The sequence below is a fragment of the Lissotriton vulgaris genome, chromosome 8 (assembly GCF_964263255.1).
Source record: "Lissotriton vulgaris chromosome 8, aLisVul1.2, whole genome shotgun sequence".
NCBI lineage: Eukaryota > Metazoa > Chordata > Amphibia > Caudata > Salamandridae > Lissotriton > Lissotriton vulgaris.
The window spans coordinates 834276700-834300913 of record NC_141696.1 but is presented as its reverse complement, the minus strand read 5'-3'; the positions used below and the strand labels follow the sequence as shown (position 1 = coordinate 834300913).

General features: G+C 44.9%; 1 protein-coding gene across 1 annotated transcript in view; it reads right to left on the bottom strand.

Moving 5' to 3' along the window:
- The window catches only part of LOC147698070 (sodium/hydrogen exchanger 2-like), an 866654-nt gene that overhangs the window by 98468 nt on the left and 743972 nt on the right, over window positions 1-24214 (bottom strand). Inside the window, exon 9 of the mRNA XM_086934739.1 lies at window positions 5606-5705. Within this exon, the coding sequence (XP_086790865.1) occupies window positions 5606-5705 (100 nt within the window). The remainder of the gene's footprint in view (window positions 1-5605; window positions 5706-24214) is intronic.

The window sequence follows — 24214 nt, the reverse complement described above, 5'->3', positions numbered from 1 at the left end:
TACTTTCTTTTCTTCGTCTTCTGTCAACACTTTTTGTTGTTCGCTTCAAATTTTCTCCTGTCATTTGTCTTTTGGTTTGTGAAATATTTAGTTATTTTAGGGTTCACTGCAGAGTTTCCTAGTCGGGCTGTCTTTCCTGCACTCCTTCGTATTGCTTGTTCCGTTCCCAATCTTTTCATGAAAATTGTTCGTGATCTCAGTTTGTTATATGACATTTTGCTGCGAGGATTCTCACAGTGGGTCGTGTCTCGTGACAATGATCTCTTGCGTAAATAGTAAAAAGTCTTAGCTTAGTATATAGCTTTCTATATTCTTCCTTTCTTTCTAGGTTTCTCATTAATCTGCGAATTTTTAAGCAAATTTGTAAAGTTGTAAAAACCCAGGGCAAGAGCACACTGAGAGTGAGCACTCGGGAGTGCCGCAAACCCCACCCGACCTTGCTGGGCTTCTGTGGCCACCCCTGTCTCCCTTGCCTCTATGCTCGAACCCTTACCTTGAACCCCCTTCGTACCTTAGATCCAGCTGGAAAAGAATTTCTATGACGTTTTCCACCTTCATCCTTCCCTCGGCCCCTGAAAGCCTGCTTGGTAGCTGCTTCGTAGCATGCAGCAAATAGTGTAGAAAGGAAGGGTTGTGGCACGGAGGACACTCGATCGGGATCGCAGGCTAAACCTGAACTAACCAGGCCGCCAAGGGCACACATCACTGCGGCCGCCTACTAATGGTGGCCTCACTTGCAGTGGGACTTCAAGTATTGCTGGATGAGAGTATGCTGACGGGAGCTAAGCTGGGGGGAATGCTCCGACAGTGCGACACTACGACAGTATCCAGGACCAATGACCGGCGGTGGTTTCTAGACGCAGCTCTCCTGCAGGGAGGGTGGAGAAGGCTCCTCGGTGCCATGCACCGCTCCCACCGCTTCGCGCTGCGTGCGATCTCTCGGTCTGGCAGCCCACTGCTCTCCGCTCTCCGTAAAACCGGGGCTGGCTGTTCCGGAGAAATGTCAAGGATCATCTGCTAGAAAGGAAGCCGGAGTGATGAGCTGTGAGTAGGACCTAACTATATTTTCTTTTGACTCTTGCGTACAGCTAAATAGATGTTTCTTTAGAATATTTTGCCTAACACCAGCATCCTACCAAAGAATGTGCTGACTTTAAGACTATATTATTTTGCTTCATCACACCACATTAGCTCACCCTGCTGTGACAATTAGTTGGCTGTTGCTTAATAATAAATTGACTGTTAGGATAAAGAACTCATTAGATATATAATGTGAATGCATAACCAGGACATTTCCGTTAGAATTGTTACACAACATTTGACTAGCCCTTTGTCTCACACCGGGATATTGGAAGCATCTAAGAGCGTAAGTATGAAGGTTCTAATGAGAACCTTCTCTCATGTTTCTAAAACGGCACATTAGTTTAAAACCTATGAATCAGCGTGAATGTTTACCATAATAATCAGAGGAGAGACAACAAATTACGACAACACTATCGGACAAGTAATTCCCATTGGATGAAGATGATCTGAACCTACTAATTTTCATTACATTATTTGTGCATTTCATATTATAATCGAGTGTTCCTAGCTAAAGAGACTTAGACTTGATCTTGGCCTCATTCATGCATCTTTTTGATTGGAGAAGACCCTTTACATTGCACGATGCCTGACACGTAAAGCTTCTGACAGTGATTTTACTCTCCTTTACCTTGACTCTACCTCTGATTTTATTTTATCAGCTAGTATTACAGCTGTGTGGAACTTGGCTGAGTTTCCCAGAATGACCCTTCATGGGAAGTTCGAGAATTTGTCTATGCTCTGAGAATCTTGTTCTTTTGCCGAACCTTCACTGGTGTCTATAGGTTGGTTATGCTCTTTAAACAGATATAAACTGATTCCTTGATGGAACACTCTGTTGATTTATGCTGACACTAACAAACCTTTTTTTGATATTTCTGTAATTAGACTAATCTGAATAAATTTGATAAAACAATACTAAACCTTTAAAGATAAATAAAGGTTTTAGAAACTTCCACAACCTCTCGTCATTGACTGATAATTAGGAAGCTAACAGTTGATGATAAATGACTTGTAATTTATTTTTAGCTCCATTTCAACATGGTGGCAAAGATCTGTCAACCTGATGATGAAGCGCCACAGGATTTCGAGGATCCCAGTTGTAAGTTTAGGGTGATTGACTTAACACCTGATTTTGACAAATACTTCAGCGTTAACAAGAACTTCTCTGTTTTCTCTGAGTACTAGATCAAGTGGGCCAAAACAGAGGCAATGCCCATGACACCCCTCACTCCGTGTTCATCGCTTCAAGAGTTGCAGGCAAAATGGATCCCCAGAGCTGAAATACTTGGGGACATGGATTAGCACTGACTTACCCACCATGGCCAAAGGTAACATCCTCCCACTTTTAGAGAAAACGAAAGTAGGCTTCAACACATGAAGATCCCCCAAATCTTATTGTGGGGCAGGGCCCAAAACGATCAGACGGTCGTGATCTATAGGTTCAATTATGTGGAGAAGTGTGGCTCAGGGGTTAGAGGCGGCAGACCCGGAAGCTGAGATCGGCCCTGGACCAGGGTTCAATTCCCCGCCTCGGCGGGTCTTGGGCTAAAAATTCCACGGTCTCGATAATTCTCGCTCCGGTGCCTTCTCGACTCATGGGTTCACGCTCTGCGACTCTGGGCAATAGCTTGCTTAATCTCCACAACGGCCCCTCGCGGCGGGATGCCTGGCTTTCACCTTGTGGATACCATGCCGGGGCCTCTCACAGGGGAATACCAGGACGGGTTCCCTAGGCAAGCGCCAGGATGCCCTTTGTGGTGACAGGTCGTGCTATATAAGTATACCTACATTTACATTTTTGGAATGCTCCTATTTCACATACTGGCAAGCTACTTGAGACAGATTGACACAAGTATCCAGTTGATTATTTGGGATTCTAAAGCCCCTAGGTTGACGGTGACCAAGCTACATGAGGCCACAACGTCTGGAGGCCTTCGTTTGCCACACTTCCAAAAATACTATAGGGCTTGTCATATATCCCGAATGGCTTACCACCTGAACTCTTACATGGAAAACCCATTTTAGGTCAGGCTAAAAAGCAGGCTATGCCAGTTGCTTTTATATGTCGGACCCAAAATGTCATCAGATCCCCATAACCCTATCCTTCTGGAAATGCACAAAGTCTGTAAATCGACATGAGCTCCTCTGGGGGATGGGCTTACCCAACTCAAAGCCCCATTACGGCATAATGCAGCTGTGTCCCTTGACTCTAAGCCCTTCATTTGGCTAAACTGGTGCCTTGAAGGCATTCTTAAAGTGGCTCACGTTGCAACCACGTACAACCTATCCAGAACACTGCTTTAGATCGATGCCGAATGCATTGCAAATTTCTCCATACATAGGAGCAGATTTATGAGGCCCTTGCGCCTCCTTGCGCCGCAATTGCGTCACTTAATGTGACGCAACGGCGGCGCAAACAATGTGCCCTATTTACAACGTGACGCATCTAGGAGATGCGTCACGTTGGAAAGCCCTGCGCCATGAGGAGGCGTTCCTGCGCAAGGGGGGGCGTTCCTGCGCAGGAATGCCTCCTAAAAGTGGCTGAGTGAAATCTATAAGATTTCACTCAGTCACTTTCTACGTCAATTCCTTACGCCTGCTTGAATCAGGCGTAAGGGTGACGCACCATGCATTGAAGAGGTGGGTCCTGTGCATTGCAGGAGTCATGTCGCACTTGCGACATGACTCCTGCAATGCGCCGCCCGTACGCCGAGAGATGCATCACGCATCTTCACTAACTTGCACCATGGTGCGCCGCATCATAAATGCGGCGCACCATGGGTGGCGGAGCAGTGGCGCACTGTGGCGCATGTTAACTGGCGCATCCCTGGGGATGCGCCCGTTAACATAAATCTGCCCCATAGTCTTTGCGACATTCTTACTTGGTTCACTCTGGCCATTACAAAAAACTGATTACAGGACTCTATGACATATTTATCAGCAGACTATTCTCAGACCCACGGGAGCGTCTCCTTTTATAACGTTGGCAACAAGTGCATGGCATCTCCTATTCCTCGATGCAATGGGCGCACCTTATGGCTGGCCATGACAGAGGACTTGAGAATCACAGACGAAATTCAGTTGTTTTAAAAATCTCCATGATTGGCATTGGTCACTGTCAGTGCTTTAAATGGGCCTGTACTGCCCGGTACGAAGTACCCGCACTTTTCTATTTTGAGAGGAAGAGTACTGGCACTTCTTAAGAACAACGTAATAATTTTAATTGGAGAGTACCGGCACTACCGAGAAACAAGCAGGTACTCTGATACAGAGTACCTGCACTTCTATTTTTCCATTTCAAGCACTGGTCACTACAATGGCTCTTAGGGGTAAAATTGGCACCCTCTTCCAATTGCTGGAGATGTGCCTCTTCTCACAGCGACATTCTGCACATTTTATGGTCCTGCCCACGACTTCAGCACTTTTGGACGCAGGTACTGTAAATACGTAAGAACACGTGCTACTTACTTAGGCCAGGTGCCTTCGGCTGCCCTTATGCTGTTACATGACACCCGTAGAGAGCCACCCGGCCTCACCGATAATTTGTATCAATGTGCACACGCAGCCCCACACCCCCGGGGCGGGCTCGCTCCGGGATATATAATAAAGAAGCGGAAGACGCTCGGGGTCTTTCCGGCATACCACCAATCTGCCTACCTGTGGTTCTTTAGTCTGCCGTCCTTCCACGTGCGAGGCCCTGCCCCCGCACTCCACAACACCGAGGGATCCCCCCAGCAACCAGGCACAAGAAATGTAGATGACTACAGATTTTGTAACGGCGAAAATGTGTAACTGCCAGAATTGGTCCAAGCCTTCACTTCCCACCCTGGAGGACTGGATGGATAGCATGGCGCAGACTGATTTACACATTGAACGGGACGATTTTATGCTTTCCACGATATGTCAGAGGTACTGTGTTGACTAGCAATTTACCCTGGACACTTAAGCAGGTGTACTGTTCTCTGGTGTATCGAAATTTTGCAGGTGCATGTATATGTCCCCCCCCCGAGACTGGGGTATGCTTCACTGCTTCTCTCTATGTGATGTTTTGCCGCTGGCGATGATGAGATAGGGTTTTCCGATTGGATAGAACGATTGGTTAGCGGGGGTATCCCATTAGTCATTCTAGATAGGCTTTGTTGTCGTTACGCTGTTTTTATATTGCCTTCTTGTTTTCTTTCTGCATAATAATAAAAAAAAAACTGTATGTGATGATGTACTGGCTACATTATTCTGTCCGGTTATTATAAAAAATATTTCAAACCACAAAACAGTAGCAGGTCCAAAAATAGGAGCAGGAACTTCACATGACTAAACAAATGAAATACCACCAGGTGTACGGTCGATACCTTCAAGTTGTTTATTATTAATTAATAATACATATAAATATATACATATACATATATATTAACTTCAGCATCGACTTTGTAGTGCACTTGGTGCAATACTCGAGTCTGCTCTTAATATTCTTACTGTAAACTAAACTGTAAACAAAGTGGAGGACAAATGTATTGGTTCTTACTCGCTGTCGTATCTGATAAAGATTCCTTGTTAGCAAATCACGCATTTCGTCCAACTCATCTGGGGCAACTGGCTTCACTTTTTTTCCATCCTGGAAATGTCTGTTGAGGATTAAAAAAATAATACCATTAGCACATATGGTAAAAAGCAGAACAACCGTTTCCATTTTATTTTAGGAGCATGTTTTGAAGACGTTTCAATTATGCTAGCCTTTCATTTGAGTGTTGATGTTCATTAAGTTTATCGCTGCAAAATTTTACAACTTCAGACATATGCTAAGTATGTAGCCTGAAAGGCTGCATAAAATAGGTCCTTTGTATGGTACCAAAATAATTTTTTACTATGTAATCACTGTGGATGGAAACGGCAAAGACAGTTGATGAAGTCCTTGAATTCCTGAAATGAGTCTTACAGCCAGATTCATCAAGCCGAAAACGGCTCGCAAAGGGCCAGATTCTGAGAATCTGGCCCTTTGCGAGCACTATTTTTGCATTTGGGATTCATCATCCCAAATGCAAAAATCGCAATTCTAGAAATTGCATATTTGCGAATAATTGCATTTAAGAAATCTCAATTAGAGATTCCTTAAATGCATTTCAAGAAGCATTTAAAAATTGCGAAATCGCTATTTTTGGCTGCTATTTACCGCAAAGTCTGACTTCGTGGTAAATAGCGAAAACTGAGAAAAATGCACTTTTGTGTATTTTTCTCAGTTGTATGTTACACACACACATGTCCTTTGGACATGTGTGTGCGCAACATCAGTCTACATTTTCATTTCAGGGGTGCTACAGAGTGTCCTCAGGACACCCCTGGCACCCTTGAAATCGCATCCTTATTTGCGATTAGCAATTTGCTAATCGCAAATAAGGAATGTGTAGGAATCGCAATTTATTTAGCGATTCCTATATAAATCCCGTTTTGCAAGTCCTTAATAGCGATTCCTTAATAATCGCTATTAAGGACTCGCAAAACGGGACAATGATGAATCTAGCTGTTAATTTTTAATTAGTATTGCGCATCATGTTTTATTAACAGCTGTGATTGACAATCCATTTACTTCTTTGTTGGGATGTAAAATCCCCTCACATTCTGAGGAACGTGTACCCCTGCCCTGTGTGCCTCAGCTGTTTTGATATCTGGATCCTTGGTACAGATTTTTGGTCATGAGAAAAAACGAGTCATTATTAATGTGCTATGACCCAGGCCTGTCTCAGGGGCTGCTGTCTGCTTAGACCGGGAATAGCACCTAAAGTGTTACCCATGAGGAGGTGTAAGGCTACTGTCTTCATATGGAGTTAAGTAGCACAAGAATGGTGGTGGTAGCATGCCATGTTTTGCCGACTAGGATGATTTCCGAAGCGAGGGCATTATGCCCGTGACATTTTGAGAAATACATAAATCGAGCGGATTCCACAGGACTACACCAGTCCTGAACTGAACATTTTACGCCATGAGGAAGCCCCAGGCCGGATGGCCTTGTAATGGGGGCGAAACACGTGTTGGCTGTTACTCCTCTATTGCGATTGGACTCAGAATCCTTGAGGCGAGTCATAAACACTAAAAAATAAAAATCACAACCCAGCTTACCTTGTATCTGAATTTTCTCTGTGCGAAACAACAACCTTTTGGCTTGTACTGACTCTCTCTTGGAATTGTCTTTTGGCTACGGGGTGAGGGCCCCTGTCTAGAAAAAGCACCCTCTCCATATTTTGCTCAATTAAATATGGCCAGTAAGGGATTGGGACCAATTACCCCTCCTCACTTTGAAGATGCCATGTTTTTAGTAATCAGTAGAGTGCCTCTTGGCCCACCCTGGTAAAAATCTCCTGGTGTGTGCTTGACCTGACCACTGGTCTGCATTGTTTTGCATGTACAAAGTCGGAATGAATGTGTACCTGAGAGATAGAACAGAGGAGAAGAAATAGCGCAAGCAGGTGCGTGTGCGAGAGATGATGTTCGTGTTCCTGAGAGATGGTACAGTAGAGAAGAAACGGTGCAAACAATTGCATGTTCATGTAATGATGTATGAGTACCTCAGAGATGGTATAGTGCGGGAGAAATAGTGCAAGCAGCTGCATGTGTGCACAAAGATCTATATGAGCCTGAGAGGTGGTACAGTGCAGGAGAAATAGAGTGAGCTAGTATTTTTTCACATTTGTTTAAATAGACAATGCACACTTAGTTGTTATAGGTTTTGATGTAAATGAGTAAATGGGTTACTGCTTTCAACAATGAGATCCTTTAGTTACTTGCAGATTATAAATTGTAATCCTTCTAAAATCCTACTGCAAGCTATAAAGGACATCTGGCTCCTACACCTTGTAACCCTCCCTGTCTTAGGTAACACATCCTACACCTTGAATTACACACATATGATTTATTGTCAATTTATAATGCGTATGTATGATGTAAAGCGGTCTCACACCCTGCATTGGGATGAGTAGCACTATGGAGCTATTAAAGAAATAAAACAAAATAGTGGCATTTAAATTGTTATTTGTGAAAATACTTGGACATACCAAAACATCTAACATTCTTATAGTAGATGCATATCTCTTGGGTCCAGGGACTGCCAAAGTCAAAAGCATGCCTCTCTTAAGTACCTGTGAAGTGATAAGCTGTGTGCATTTATTTTACCTGAATTGCATTCAGGTTTTGCACCTCACCCCCACCATAACCACCACTCCTCCCCCAGCCCCACACCCCCTATAGCTGCCAGCAAGGATACTCCCAACAAAAGGAGGCCTGCTGGCCCCTTAACATCAGTCTTTATTATAGGCCCAGCTGAAATCCTGTATGCTCCCTCCTCACTTGCACCAGAGAGACTTGTCTAAGTATAAACCCTGCGGCGGGAGGTCAATGCCACACAATTTATTCAATCTAATGGGAGCTGTCAGAAATGGGATTTCTGGTTGGCTAGGGCTTGCGCCTAAGCCATGCAGAAATCACCATGCTAGTCAGCGCAAGGGAGTTACACACTGAAGAACCCCTGCTAACCCCCTTGGTAGCTTAGCACATGCAGTCAGGCTTATTCCAGAGGCAATGTGTAAAGCGTTTGCGTAACACACACATACAGCAGCAATCTAGGCACACATACAGCAGCAACTAGGCACAACATAAAAGAAACTCCACACAAGTTTATATCAAAAAAAGCCTTTGTATTATCATAAACACATTATAATCATAATTACACAATAAACACTGTGCCAACTGGCACTAGGCAATATTCACAGAGGACTATATACAGGACAGGGCCAATCGGGCCACTGTCAGAACCATCACGAAGCAAAGTAGCAAATGTAAAACACAACCAATAACTACTGGCACAATAATGACCTCAGCATTATATCACCATAGGCATAAAACATATCCTGCATAACCAGCAGAGGCATAGATACATTATGCATAAATCACATTAGATCACCATATTAGACATAACACCTTCGCATTAGCAACATAAACGCCTCATGTCTTCACCACATTACCATAAACACATTATGTAATAGGTATGGGGCATAATTCATATTAAGGGCCTTGTGCCTTACCTACATACAACTGACCTCCTGGCCAACTGGCCTTCTCTAGGGGGGCCCAATGCCCTCTGTCCAGAAAGTGAGGGCGTTAAACTGCCACATGCAGCAAGGGCAATGTGCGGCATGCACTGGGGGTAGGGGTGTGCAACTCTCCCCCTCCTCAGCAAGCAAATATATGCCCCCTCGTTGTAGCTGCCCTACAACAGGTGGTGCAGCAGTGCAAACGTAGCCCTGACACAACTGTGCTCCCTGTGACCCCACTGGGACTTCTAAACAAAAGTGCCCCAACGTTGCGGCTGCTCTCCAACAGGCGGTGCAGCTGGAAAAATAGAACAGCCACCACTGTGCTTTCTAAACCTCCACGCCGAGACCCCCACGTTGGAGCTGCCCGCAACTGAGGTGCAGCTGATGTAAAGAAACAGGCACTGGCACTATGTGTGCCCCAGGAGGCACTAAAAGAGGCTTACAACTCAGCCCCCCATTAACCGGGCTCCTCTTGGTGCGTCAACAATGCTCCTGGCACCGGGTACGATCGGGGTGAGCCCCATTCATCGGTCTCTCTGGTGGCACACTTGGCACTGTGAGGCTCCCAATGCGGCCCCCACTCACCATGCTCACTGGCAGGCTTGCGGCCTCACGGAGCGAAATCCCAGTTTCCTCTCCTAGGCACACGAGGTGCTCCCATCAGCACACGGGGCTACGCCTTCTACGGGTCATGCTACCTCGCCTTCCACCGTCAACTTCCACAAGCTGGCCCCACCCACATTCAGGCAGACTGCCTGACTTCGGGGTCACCATTCCGACGCGGCGGCTCCCTTCTCTCCGGCGACATTCAAGTGCGGGGTGGACTCACGCCTCACTGGCAAACGTTGGGTAGGTTCCCGCTTCTGCATGCACTCAAATGTGGGGTGGGCCCCCCTGGATAAGCACAGATGTGCGCTCTTCCCACAGCAGCATGGGGGAGTCCCCACACCGGGATTCCCCCTGCAATCATCGCAGCAGCACGTTGCACGACGCCAGCTCCTCGCTTCCTGGCAATAAGAAGGTAAAGTGCTCACAAGGAGCTCAAAGTCCTCAAAGTCCAAGGGGTACAGCTGCGCCCAGGCAGGCCAGCATACAGGGCCCTCCAGAAGGGAGTCCCTCTTGGCGGTTCCTCTTGGATCCCAGCAGCAGCAAGGCCCCCAGTAAGCACAGGAACAGCTCTCCATTATGGGGTCACAACCCCAGTACTTATAGTACCTTTTCCTTTGTTCTACCCTGGCACAGGGCTGAGGGAACCAGTCGCAGCTGGCTCTGGGGGTTTTGGAGCACTCTGTGTACAGGTCTCCTCTTCCCTATTGTCAGGGGGGGCTCGGTCATCAGACTACCACAGGAGGGTGGAGCCAGCATTCACTCAGGCAGGCACAACCTATTCAGGGTCAGGTGACTACTCCTCCCACTACTCCAAATGCAGATGTCCTATTCAGCCTAGCGCTGACTCACCCTGCCCCTACTTGAGCCACACACACCACACTAGCCCCTGTCTCTCCAAAGCCAGTCATGCAATCCACATCAGGCAGGCAGACACATAGCACACAGAAATGCCAAGTTCTAGAAGTGGCATTTCTAAAATAGTGATAATAAATCTGGACACACCATTGCGTAGCATTTATTATTACTATTCCAAACATACCGGACTTGACCACGATGCTCTTCTCATATCAGGAATTACCACTGAAACACTTATCAGGGAATCCCCTATGCATTCCAATGAAAGGGCAGCCTTACAGTAGTGAGAAACCAAAATGGCTGTTTGTCACTGCCAGGACATCTCACACACTTAAGGCACATGTCCTACCTTTTACCTACAATGCACCCTGCCCATAGGGCTAGCTAGGGCCTACCTAAGGGGTGACTGACATGCAGTAAAACGGGGGTCACAGACATGGCACACACTTTAGGTGCCACATCACCACGGCAGTAACATTACGCGCACAGACCGTTAAAATACAGCTCTTTTAAATGTACCTGGCAGCCAGGTCTGCGTGACCCATGTACACGCCTGCACTGGACCGTGGCCAGAGACTACTGAGGATGCTAACCACGGGTGGGGGGGAAGGGGTGACCAGCTATATATTTAAAAAAAAACAGAACATTTATTATGGATTCTTTTTATTTCTCTGTTTGGGTTGACTAATTATGGTACAGAAAGATGCTGTTTAGATATTTTATAGCATAGGTGGTGAGACACCTAAAGACCTTGCATCTCACTTTACCAGTCCTGTTGTCCTACCGTCAACCCCTTTGACCTCCCCTGGGTCTATCTCAAGGCCCCTTCCCTGACCTACAACTTCTAGATAGCCAAAGGGCTCCCCATGCTTTCAAGCCACCCATGATGACCTGTTCACAAGATGATAAGGCCACATCACCTTCCAATACATCCTCTCCCCAATTACTCCATCCTACAATTTTCAAACATCAACGCCCACCTCCTCCCCTTCCCTAACAAAAAGCTAGCTTCCAAAGCTGCTGAAACCTGGTTGACCAATCCACGGAGACAAACAAGTGATGTTATTGTAGCTAGAAAAATATATCTCAGTTAATCATATTTACTGGCATTTTTCAGTTTATACAGACAAAGGAAAAATATTTTTACGTCTGTATGTATTTGTAAAATCTGTTTAAACGGAAATGTGGGAGCCTTAGTTATGATGTGTGTGTACCTGCAGGACAGGAAAGTACAGCACATTGAAGACTGCAAGCGTCTAAATGCGTGTGAATGGGCACAATACACTGAAGCCACTGGGTTTCATTTTGGGAGACCAGGGACTTGCTGGAGGAGCAGGGAGAGGTGGAGGTTTCCTCCAGACAGATTTGCGGATTGCTGCTTTTCTGAGAAATGGGTGGGATACACATGAGAGGAAGAAAGAGCCAGGCACTCTTAAGTGCACTTTCAATAGGAGCCCTCTGAGTCTGAAAGAAGGTCGCTGGTCAATGGGGCCTGGGCATATCTGAGGAAAGAGATGGGGCTAATAAGAGAATCATAAAGTTTACACTTTGGTAACCTTTTGAAGCACATATCACTGAGGCTAACATCCATGAGTGAACGTCTAGACACTCCCTTGGCTATGTTTGGGGCTAACACAATTGGAGACGTCCTCCTGTTATAGACTACTCTCGGGAGGAAGAGCGCAATAAGGAAGTGGGCACTTCAAAGTGAGCAACCCTCAAAACAAGAACTTCAAATGCAGAGACAATAAAACACAAGTGTTTCTTTAAATGTGTCATAAAAAGGGGAGCTTGAGACTCCCAAATTGTCAAACTGAAGCTGTATATCAGGGTGTAGAAGCTCAGTACAAGTTTTTCCTGTTGTGACCAGGGCTGTTGACCAAAGATTTGACAGTCTCCCATGCTGGGTGAGGGGAAATTACCAAGGAAGATCAAGAACACTTGCCTGGAGCCCCTAGCACCAGCTTCTGCCCTACCAAAGACCAGTGGCCCCTCTGAGGTGAAGGAGATTGCTTAGAGGGAGTGAAGTCCAGCGGGGTTCTGGGGGTGTGTATCCCAGGAACCGAGGGTGAGATTCTGGTCTGTTGGGACCACTGCACTGCCGGGCTGCCAGCCTGTGTGCCGAAGTCAGTGACCCCTGTGCCAGGTGGGCCACAGTGAAGAATAAGGGTTACCACCCTCGGCACTGTGCTGTGAGAGACGGATGGCCATTTTGTGATACAGCACAGTGGCCTGAAGAGGGATGTCATCTTGTTCATGCTGCCCCTGACCGCATATCCCAGGTGGAGAGTGGGCAAAGAGAGAGGGTCATCACTTTGTATGTGCTGCTGTGGCCCTTCTTGCATGTCAAGAGTCCAGCACAATCAAGATTTTTAGATTCTGTTTATTTGCCAACACTGACGTCATATTATGATGGCACAACTTGTAGACAACAAAATACTTGGAGTAAAAAAATCGGAACTCCACTATTACTGGACTGAAATAAAAGGGTACTGGTGGGTTACCGCTAAGTAATAAAGTAGGAGTTGATGTAAATAAGGGGTTAGGCTAAAGGTTATGGAAAGGTCGAGCAAGAGAACTAAGATGAGGATACAATCTAGGGTACAATCTAGATTTATGGTGATATAGAGGTTTAGAGAAAGAAAGGTTAGCACTTGGGGTTAGGGTAACTGTTAAGTAAAAGTATAGGTTAAGTGTAATTAGTAATAAAAAAAGAGGGTCATTATAAGAGAAAGTGAAAGGCTTGAGAAAGGTTGATTGGCTTTGACTTAGAAGAGGGCATTTGAGTAGGCCATTGCCAACTTTATGTAAAGTGTAGTACTAAAATTTATCAGTCTCTATATGTGCCTGGCAAGGCCTGCAATGGGTCTATAACATGTTGCATTTAATGATCATTAATAATTTGCATTTTGAACAAGCAATTCAAAACAGAATTCTTCAATACTTTTTAAGCAACACCCAAGGTATAAATCAGGCCATAGTTAATGCCGGGGTTGGAGACAGACTGACCAGCTTGATGCAGTAGGTTCAGCAAAATTATGTGCCACTATGCGAGAATGGGTAAGATCAACCAATGGGCTTGGGCCTTAAGAAACTTGCTTTGATATAGGGCTTTAGTGTAGTCAAAATTTCAAAATGTGGCTGCCAAGCTGGTTTTTGGTTTTCCACGCCATGCTTCTGTATCACCAGCGCTGGACTCCTTACATAAACTACTAGTGGCTAAAAGGATTAGGATTAGTTTAAAATCATTGGGCCATGTTCACTGGGCATTCTATGACACATGCCCCATCTATATCAGAAAGAACTTTACCCATTATACCTTATCTATAATCTCAGAACCACAAATGCATCTTTATTGGTGGTCCCAAGGTTTAATCCGGTACGACTAGGCGAAGGTCTTGGTTAATGTGTTTAACTTTGTAGAGGAAGAATGCATTAAAAGACTAACTTTGCTCTGCTCATACCACCAGGTATGGTGAGGCAGAGGTGAGGCAGGACAGTTCAAAGACTGGTAAACATTATGAAACATTTAATTAGTCTGCTTAATAACCCTTTAAATTTGCTGCCCCATAGAAGTCATTTTTAGTATCAATAATCACCTTTTTGTAGGGAATCAAGGCTGGTTATGCTTAACAGACTCTGGCCATTTCTTCAAAACCTGTTTTAGTTTCTGGTACCCATACTTGAGACCAGTGAGGTAGCATTAAAACAGACAAACTTTACAGTGCTTGCCTTAGTTTCTACAAAGGTTCAATGTTTCAGATGTCTTGGATAACTTCTTCAAACTAACCCACTTTTTAACTTTTTTAAAACAGTATCTCTATATAGAGCTTCATCACTGACACTCCCAATCCCTCTTCACTCACCAACCCACTCTTTACAATTTAGAGTTTGCTGAAGACCCCCAGATCTCCTTCACAATCATCCCTAACAACCATAAACTGATCATCCTCAATGAATTCCACACTAGTTTGAGAAGACCGAGCAAAATGCAACTAAAAGCCATATAAAAGGCGCTATAAAAGGCGCCTGAGGCGAGGGGCTGGTAACTTCTGACATTACACGCACTCTCCCCCTCCTGAGGCGGAAGCCGGGAGGTCCTCCTTCTATCCCTTATTTTAATTGCTGCATTTTAATTGCACTGTACTTTGTTGGAACTTCGTTTGAGCGCCTGATTAAAAGGTGTGTTCAGACCCTCTGATATCCCCTGCGCTTAGTAGCGCTTTGGAATCACTCTTTTTCACCCCCTCCCTGCAGCTCCGGTCCTGCTCTCGGCTGAGTGTTGACGCCGAGGGCAGGGAGCCGGTTTTGGTGGCCATCTTGGGTCAGGTTGGGCTGGTGACGCGGCGGACAGCGCTATAAAAACAGTTAGTGATGGCTCCGCGCAGCGGACGCGATCAGCGGACGCGCCGGACCTGCGCCGGAGTCGTGCCAGAGTCCTGCCCGTCTGCGCCCGTCCGCGCACGACCGGGCTCAGGGCTTAGGGACTCTGGCACACACACCTGCTACACCTCAGCGGATCTCCTAGCACTGAAATCTGTCAAGTATACCCTATCTCCTATTATATGTGCCACTCTCAAGGAAAATCACATCTTGCACATTCCTAGCTGTAAGAACGTAAGCCGTCCAACCCCCTTAAAACTAGCTACCCTCAACACTAGGTCATTGCAGAAACACCACTTGGAAATCTTCACCCTTCTACAGGACGAGACTATCGATATCCTGACACTCACCGAAACTTGGCTGAGTGATGCCTCTTCCCCGGATATCATCGCCGCCCTTCCCAGTGGGTATGATATGATCTGGCATAATCGACCAGAGGGGGCCCGCGGTGGGGGTGTAGCAACGATCTTCAAAAGGCAATTTATGGTTACCAAAATCTTATCAGAGACCATAAATACCGTTGACTTACTGGGGATAGAAATTACCATGAACAACTCCTGTCTTGCTATCTTAACAGTATATTGCCCACCCCAAAGTACCCCCATGTTCAATGATCTCTTTTTTCCCATTATATCAGACCTATGCACACGTTACAAAAACATCCTGGTAACTGGTGACTTTAATGTCCACTGGGATAAAAGTGACCAAGATCTGTCAGTCCAGAAATTACAGACCACCATGACCGCTCTTGGATTGACACAACTTGTGGAAGCTCCAACCCACATAAAAGGCCATAACTTAGACCTTATTTGGTCCTCGACACCAAAAGCGGTCATCACAAGTATTTCACCCTGTATTTGGTCGGATCACCATCTTATCTCGTATGATTTACCGCAAAATATCTACCAGGCTAAACTACCGTTAAAAACGAAAAAAGTGCGCCAATGGAAAAAAGTGAATTCTGAGACCCTAGCCAAAGTCCTGCCCAAATACAAACAGAATTTTACAATCCCTTCTGATAGTATTGACCTAGACTCAAAGTATGATATGATAATAACCACCCTTAGGCAATCAATCGATGAGTTAGCCCCTGAAAAGACACAAAAAGTAAAAGGTGCGGAGAAAGGAGCCCCCTGGTTTACCGAAGGTCTACGTGAACAAAAAAGAAAGCTTCGCTACCTCGAAAGATGCTGGAGGAAATCCAAAAAGGATACCGACAGGGAATCATATAGAACATCGTTTCAATTATACAAAAAGCTTATTGTATCAGCCAAGAAGGATTATTACGAGACACGCATTAACAACGCTACTAACATTCAGAGAGAGACCTTCCAAATCCTGAAAGAGCTGAGTAAGAAGGAGGAAAAGGCAGACATCTTGATTGACTGCGATACCTTTCAAGGATATTTCCTTGAAAAAGTAGCAACCATCTTGTCTGATATCAAGAAGGATAACCCAGTCTCTTACATCGAACAACTGCCTCTTTCAAACTCCTCAATCCCTATCTTCACCAGCTTCCCCGAAATCGATTCCACCATTCTGAGACAACTTGTAGTATCCACCAAATCAGGTTCCCCCGCTGATCCCTGCCCGCCCGACATCCTTCGGCTAGCAATACCGATTCTAGAAGACCAGATTTTAGATCTTTTAAACACCTCACTAGCCACTGGATCATTACCATCTACCTTCAAAGAGGCACGCGTCAGACCCCTGATAAAAAAGCCTGGAGCTGATCCAACTAGCCTGAAGAACTACAGGCCAATCTCCCAGCTGCCATTTCTGTCAAAGTTACTAGAACAACACCTACTAAAATCCCTGTCATCCCTCCTGGAATCTCACCACCTTCTCCAGGAGCGGCAAGCTGGTTTTCGTGCCCACCATAGCACAGAACTAGTAATGCTGTCGGTACTGGATGAGCTAAGATGCACGGCTGACAGTAAAAAGCCAAGCGCCCTGATATTATTAGATCTTTCAGCGGCGTTTGATACTGTCAGCCATGCACTGCTCCTGGACACACTGGCTAGGTTTGGGATAGGAGAGCAAGCCCTCAAATGGTTAACAGCTTTCTTAACAGGAAGGACGCAGAAGATCCAGTTGGCAGACCAGGTCTCAGACGTGGGCATGTTAGCCTGTGGAGTCCCGCAGGGATCAGCGCTCTCTCCGCTCTTATTTAATCTTTACCTACAACCATTGATAGAGTCCCTGGCAAACATGAACTGTAAAGTTTTTAACTATGCCGACGATACTCAGCTGTTGCTGAGTATCGACAATACACCATCGGCTCAGTCCATGGCCCAAGACATACTACGATTCACAGTGAACTGGATGTCGTCCAATTTGCTGAAAATCAATCCAGATAAAACGGAAGTCCTCGTAGTCTCAACCTCTACTTCCCCCTGGAATGATTTGTTTTGGCCACAAGAACTAGGACCCACCCCAAAACCGTGTCCTAGTGTCAAGAGTCTTGGGATTAAAATCGACCAGGAACTCTCGATGGCCAACCAAGTATTTGCTGTAGTCGGTTCCTGCACCAACCTGATCAGGCAACTACGTAAACTCGCCCCCCTGCTCTCGAGGAATATGCTGCGAACCATTGTCTCAGCCACAATAGTGTCTAGAATAGACTATGGCAATGCGTTGTACCTCGGCCTTCCAAAAAACTCCATCAACCGTCTTCAGGTTATCCCGAATGACGCAGCACGTCTGATTTTTGGAATGCTGAGGAGGACTCATGCCTCCCCTCTGCTCTATAGGCTACATTGGCTGCCTATAGTGCAAAGAGTCGAATTTAAGAGTATGTGTATCTGCCACAAAGCAATTCACGGACAGGCGCCAGCCTACATAAAAGAAAGGCTCGAAATATACGAACCTAAGCGCGCCCTGCGATCGTCCGGATCTTTTCTGCTATCCTGTCCACGTTTCAAGCTAACAACAAAAGGAGGCAGATCTTTTTCAGTCCAGGCTCCTACCATCTGGAATAAGCTACCGGAGGCGCTTCGCAGAGAACCCAATCTTCTTCACTTTAGGAAGTCCTTGAAAACCTTACTCTTTAAAGACGCATTCCCATCTCAATAGTCGGTTACTAGATCAGACACCTCTATATCCTTATTTCATCTTTGTTGCTGTACTTGGTCAGTAGCGCTTTGAGACCTGTCGGTGAGTTGGCGCGATATAAAACCCAGTTACAAATTACAAATTACAAATATTTATTCCTCAAAGGCTCATGTCTTTCTTATCACACAGTTATAATTATCCACTCTGCTAGAAACAGCCTTGAGACTGCCATCAGCTCATGGAACCTAATGCACTAGAGTGGAGTGACTACCAGTTTAGTTGCTTCAGTAACCACAAACTGGCACTAAGTAGGCCTACCACGAAGGACTCCCTCAGCCTTTCATACAGGGAGGAATATACACATTGCAGTACTGGATTTATGTATTTTTTATTTCTGATATTTATATAGAGCAAACCTAACCACGGTGGCAGAAGAGCGCTTTTCATGGAACTTAACTCAGATACAATGGAATTTAAAAAAGGCAGAGCAATAGCAACTGTATACATTAAAAAGAGGGATTGGAGGAAGTTACAAGGAACAAAGTATGGTGATCTTGGTTAATTTGGTACAAATGATATTGAACCATTTTTCCTGAAGAAGATTAGATTTTAATTCAATCTGATTTTTTTAGGAATGTAGGGGCATATTATCAAGGGGGTTTATCTCCGCTTTTTTGGCTTTAAAAGCCAAGAAAGCGGAGATAAAATTATCTCCCTATTACCAAGCTGTCGCTAACACCAGTTAGTGACAGCTAATAGGAGATAGCGACCATCTTGGGCCCCGCTTTGCATGTCAGTGATATTTATCACTAATGACATGCAAAGTGGGCGTGCCAAGATGTTAGTGACTGGAAACAGTCCTTAACATCGCTATCTCCTATTACCAACTTTTGGAGATATTCGCGCTAAGCGCGAATATCTCCAAAAGCTAACACCTGCCCTGAGCAGTTCTTAGCCATGTTATCCAATGGGAGGTGGATAACATGGCTAAGAGCATTTGCTCGATAATGCATGAATATCGCTGACTTTTCAGCGATATTCATGCATTGCGGCCGTTTTTTATCGCATTTGCGATAAACCTTGCTAATAGCAAGGTTTATCTGCGATAAAAATCGCCGATTTGCGGCGATAAAGTTTGTCTCTAAACAAGTTAGAGACAAAAATTATCGCTAGTTGTTGGTAATATGCCCCGTAGTTCTGTACTCTGGAGTTGTGGAGAATACGCCTATTTGGTAGCGTAGCTCCTCTTTATTATTTCTGGAAACTCTATGGCAAGGCAGGTTTTATCAGTTGAATGTCTTTCCCTTCCAATGGTCTGTGGGTTGCTTTTAATTGCAGACCCTTGTAAGTTATACAGGCTATTGTGAAGTCGATATGTGCCACTAAGGTGCCTTTAAATGTAATTGAGTAGCCATTTAATAATCGGAATGCGTACGCTTGTATTCTTTGCATTGGAGACTAAACACACTGCTGCATGTCGACTGGCTTTCAATGGGGAGATCGAGGTTATGGGCAGTCCACCAAAATCACATTGTCTTTGTCAAGTAGGAAAGTACTGAAGCTTGGACTGCTGACCTGAAGACCCTAAGACCATTCACATACTGAAACGATGCTTTGGCTTTTGCAGTCATTTCCACCTTTAACTAAACCTATGAAAAAGTAGGCCACGCAGAAGAACTTTTTCACAACCTCGAATACCTGAAACTGTAAGTACTTCACTAACACACTCTCTATACTCAAATCCACAAATGGATCGCAAGAGCATAAAAAGAGGAGAAAACAACTGTGAGAAAGGGGATTATTGGTAGGTGGGGGTATTCACCTTCAACTAGTAATACTACCACAATCACTAATAGGTCCAGTCAAGTCTCAATAAATTAATCCTTGCTCAACAATTGATAGCTTGGCAAACAAGCAGGCAGGCTTAACTTAGGAGCCATGTATGCGTAACACAATTAATATCACCAAAGCAAGTCCAACATCAATTTATCAAAATAGAAAATATTTCTATCTTTAAAATGACACCAATATAACAAAAATCTTATTTAGGGAACCATAGAAATTAATTTTCGAAGATTAAATAAAAAATTGTGCATTCTGGCACCAAAAAGCTTAAAGCACCACTCACTGCTTTCTGGTTGCGCTTGACCGGGACAAAGTCAAAGTTTTAGGCTGACCACAAAGGAGTGTGGGTCATATAGGCTATTTGCTAGGTCCCAGTCAAAATTTACCTTTGGACTAAGTCTATCTTCTAGCTTTTCTCTTGCCAACGGGATCAATGGGTTGTCAGGCTTCTCGGATCCGAAGTTCGATTCAATGGTAGAGGCCTGCTGCAGCACAATGCCTCGGTGAGTCTCTGGAAGTATTTGTCCGCAGTGTTGATGGCATGAGCTTCTAAGCTTTCAGTGGGACAAATCAAAGTTGTCAGGCTGATTTGTGAGTCGACGACAATGACTTGACTCTCAAAATCGAACCAGACTCTTCCTGGAGCTTTTCTGTAAAATCTAGCAGAAAGTTTCCTAACTTTTGCATCTTTAAGTTTCTTGGTTCTTTTGGAGAAATTAGGTGGCCATTAGCTCAGTCCAAGGGTTTAAATACTCTGGATTGCCTCTTTGGTGCTATGACTTAATTTCCCACAATGCACCTGCACAGTGGAGGAAAACACCAGTTGCAACTGGCCAGCTGGGGTGATCCTCTCTTTGTGCTTGCAGGTGACTTCTTCTAGCTCTGTTGTGCCTGTTGCTGATCAGGGAGTACACTCCTTTTGCGTTGAGTCGCGCACAGTCCTTCCCCTGTAGAGCCTTGAGTGCAGCAGGTGCAGCCCTTTTGAGTGCAAGCCTTCTGTGGTGCAGTCCCAGGGTCCAGCAGGGCAGTCCTTCTTCTTCTTCTTTTGTTCCAGGCAGTGTTCTGAGGAGCTCTGGCAGCTCTCCCATATTTAGGCTCCATCTTGGGCTGGCAAGAGGGGGAGGAATCCCAACCAATAGGGGTGAAGTTACCCCTCCCCCCACTGCTATGATCACTTCCTGCAAAGTGTGGCATATGTTTGACCAAGATTGCACTGTTCTCATTGGTGTGCGTGTCTGTGTAACCCAACCAAAATATGTGGCTAACATTTCGCAACACTCCCCTTCCAGATTCTCTCCTATTCTAATAGGGGGATCAAGGAAGTGGGGGCTGGCATGGGTCCTATGACATTGGTTCTCTGTTTTTCAAGTCCAGCTTATCTAATCAGCCCCCTTCCTCTCCCTGGCTCCCCCAAGAAGCAGATCTTCTCCCACTAAATGGCTATATTGTTTCAGCCCCAGGCCTCTTCACACCTATTTAGTGGGCAGCTTAGCTCAGGGTAACAACAGCTGGCCAGAAGAGGCTGCTACAGGGCTGCTTTAGGAAACCTGAGGATAGTAAGTTCTCAAACTACTTTCCTGTAATAGTTGTAATACATCTGACTTTGACAAGTTGGGTATTTAATGTAACCACTATTTCGGTACTTTGAATGATATTCCTAGCTAGTTACAATCAAAGGTTGGACTTCCTTTATTTTAATTAAGCTTTCCGATGTTAGCCTATGTGGGAAAACAACTGTGGTCACTTTTCCTTACCATGGCAAATAAAGCATGTTTTATATTGTCCCCCCTCTTTATAACAATGCACCCTACCCTTGGGGCACCTAGGGCAGACATTAGGGTGACAGCCATGTAATAAAAAGGTGGTTTTAAACTTTGGAAGCACTTTAAATTTCAAAGTCACCGTTTCATTTTAAAATGGCTTCAAAATTACACCAGACACCAAAGCATTGCACACTTTGATACATTACATCCACTGGCGGCTCTAAACCCACATGCCCTACCATGTTCTAGGAACTTAAAGGCAGGTAGTCTTTGCAATTAGAGTTATACCAATTGCCATATACCTTTAGAGGGCAGTGCACTGGGCCTGGCCGGGTTAGCAGTGCCCAGTGCACTTTCAGTGGCAGTAACTACAAGCATCAGTAACACAAATGAGGGTGATTGGGGCAAAAAGGATGAATTTCCTGCAACTTCTAATAGATAAATTACAATAATTACAATACCAAAAGTTACTCAGAGCAACCATATTGAAAAAGGGCTAATTTCCCACCACCTGTACCCAGCTCTTTGGAGCTCGACAGAATGCTTCGAAATTATTGCAGATCTTTGAAATCTAAAAACATGTTCTGCAGCTCTTATATCAGCAATCTGGTGACTCCTTGCCTAACCACTCCAAATCTCCCACAATCAGAATTTCTAGTGTCATGCAAAACTGTCCACCTCAGGTGCAGCAAACTTTGCCCAGCCTCTTTCCTGTTATCACCCTTCATATTCCTCCAGGAGAGCCTTACTCCTGCTCTCTCAACCTGAATTCCATATTCCTATTGCCTCATGCTGAGGTTCTGATTCGCTTACTGACCGCTGCCTGCCTGTATTTTTTAGGAAAACTGGGAGCATCACCTCAGCTTCCACTTGACTAGAACGTTCTCAGCACTTCAGTTGAAGATGGAATCTCCTCCAATGCCTGCAAAATATCTGAAATCAAATTTGTGCCAACAAAACTTAGCATCTAAGGCCTACAGGCCAACTGCAAAGGGACAAGTTATAGGACTAAGCAGATTGAAAGAGTTGCATACATAGAGCTCAGAGAGATCATCAGGCCCAACAACCTTCTTGCAGAGTTCCAAGTTAATTAAATATACATACTCATGTTCTTACCAAATCATACAACATAGCCACCTGCAAACATTTCCAAATTGACCCTGATGGAAATGGTGCAGCCCACTTCTCAAGAACCTGTCTGAAGCATTCAACATGATACATCACCCAACTCTCCTCCAATGATATTTGAAAAAGGTTTTCCAATACAGGGCCTTCAGGTCTGCGTTACTTTCCATGCATGTCAAAATCATCTTTCTTCCCCATTACTTTTCTTCCTATCATTTTCTTCTTACAGGTGTAACTTAGAGCTTCACCATTATATCACAACTTTTTAATCTCCATCACAATCCACTTCCTGATTTAGTATAAAAGCTGTATTTGTTACAACGACCTGGAAAACACCAAAGTGGTTTTCCATATTGATACCAACATTTAAATAATGGAACTCCTCAATGGTCTGCATCTGAAACATTCCTTCTGTCCATTCAAATGGCAACTGAAACTTGCCTGTTTCTGTAGACCTTTTCCCACCACCTCTCACAAGCCCCATACTTCCAGTATCAGCTATAATTCATTGGTTAAAAGCTCTTTATATTTCCTACGATATATGATGTTATGCTAGGCATATTTGTTATGTTAGGCATATTTTTATAGGGCATGACTCACCCGGGGGCATCTCAGCGCTTACATAGTGAAAGAGGCTGAAAAGGTGGGAACCAGAGTCAAATTGATGCATAGATTCAAAACAGAAAGGCTTTTAATTGATTCCTAAAAATGCTTTATGAGGGACATTCAAGCAGAGCAATAGGCAGTTGATTCCAGTACCGTGGAGCAAGGTATGAGAAAGCTTTGCCCCAGTGCGACTAAGACGTATTCGGGGGACCTTTAAGAGAGCTAGTGAGTTAGATCTGAGGTTACAACCAGTTACCTGTTTAGTGAATGTCTTTTGCAGATAGTAGGGGTCTTTGCCGTTTAAGACATTATAGGTGAGGCAACAGATCTTGAAGTTGGATCGCTTCCTCACAGGTAACCAGTGAAGCTCTCTCAGCAAGGGGCCTGAGGGGGAACCTGCCGGGCGATTCAAAATCATTATTGCGGCGGTGTTTTGAATGACTTGCAACTTAGCAAGCAACGTCTCGTCTACTTTAGCTAACAGTGTATTTCCATAGTCCAGGCGACTAATCACCATGGCCTGGACCAGGGTTCTACGATGTTTGGTGGGCAGATAAGGCAAAATCTTATGTAGGAGACATAGGCTATAATAACAGGAGCTAGTAATAGCCGCAATGTGATCTTTCATAGATAATGTCTGATCAAGTTTTAATCCAAGATTTTTCACACATTGTTTGGGGTGTGGGCAACTCCCAGCTGAGGCGGCCGCCAATCATCCGTCCAAATGGTTGATGCATTAGCATAACCTCGGTATTACTTGGATTAAACTGAAGGCAGTTCTCCGTCATCCAGTTTGAGATGGCGAGCATA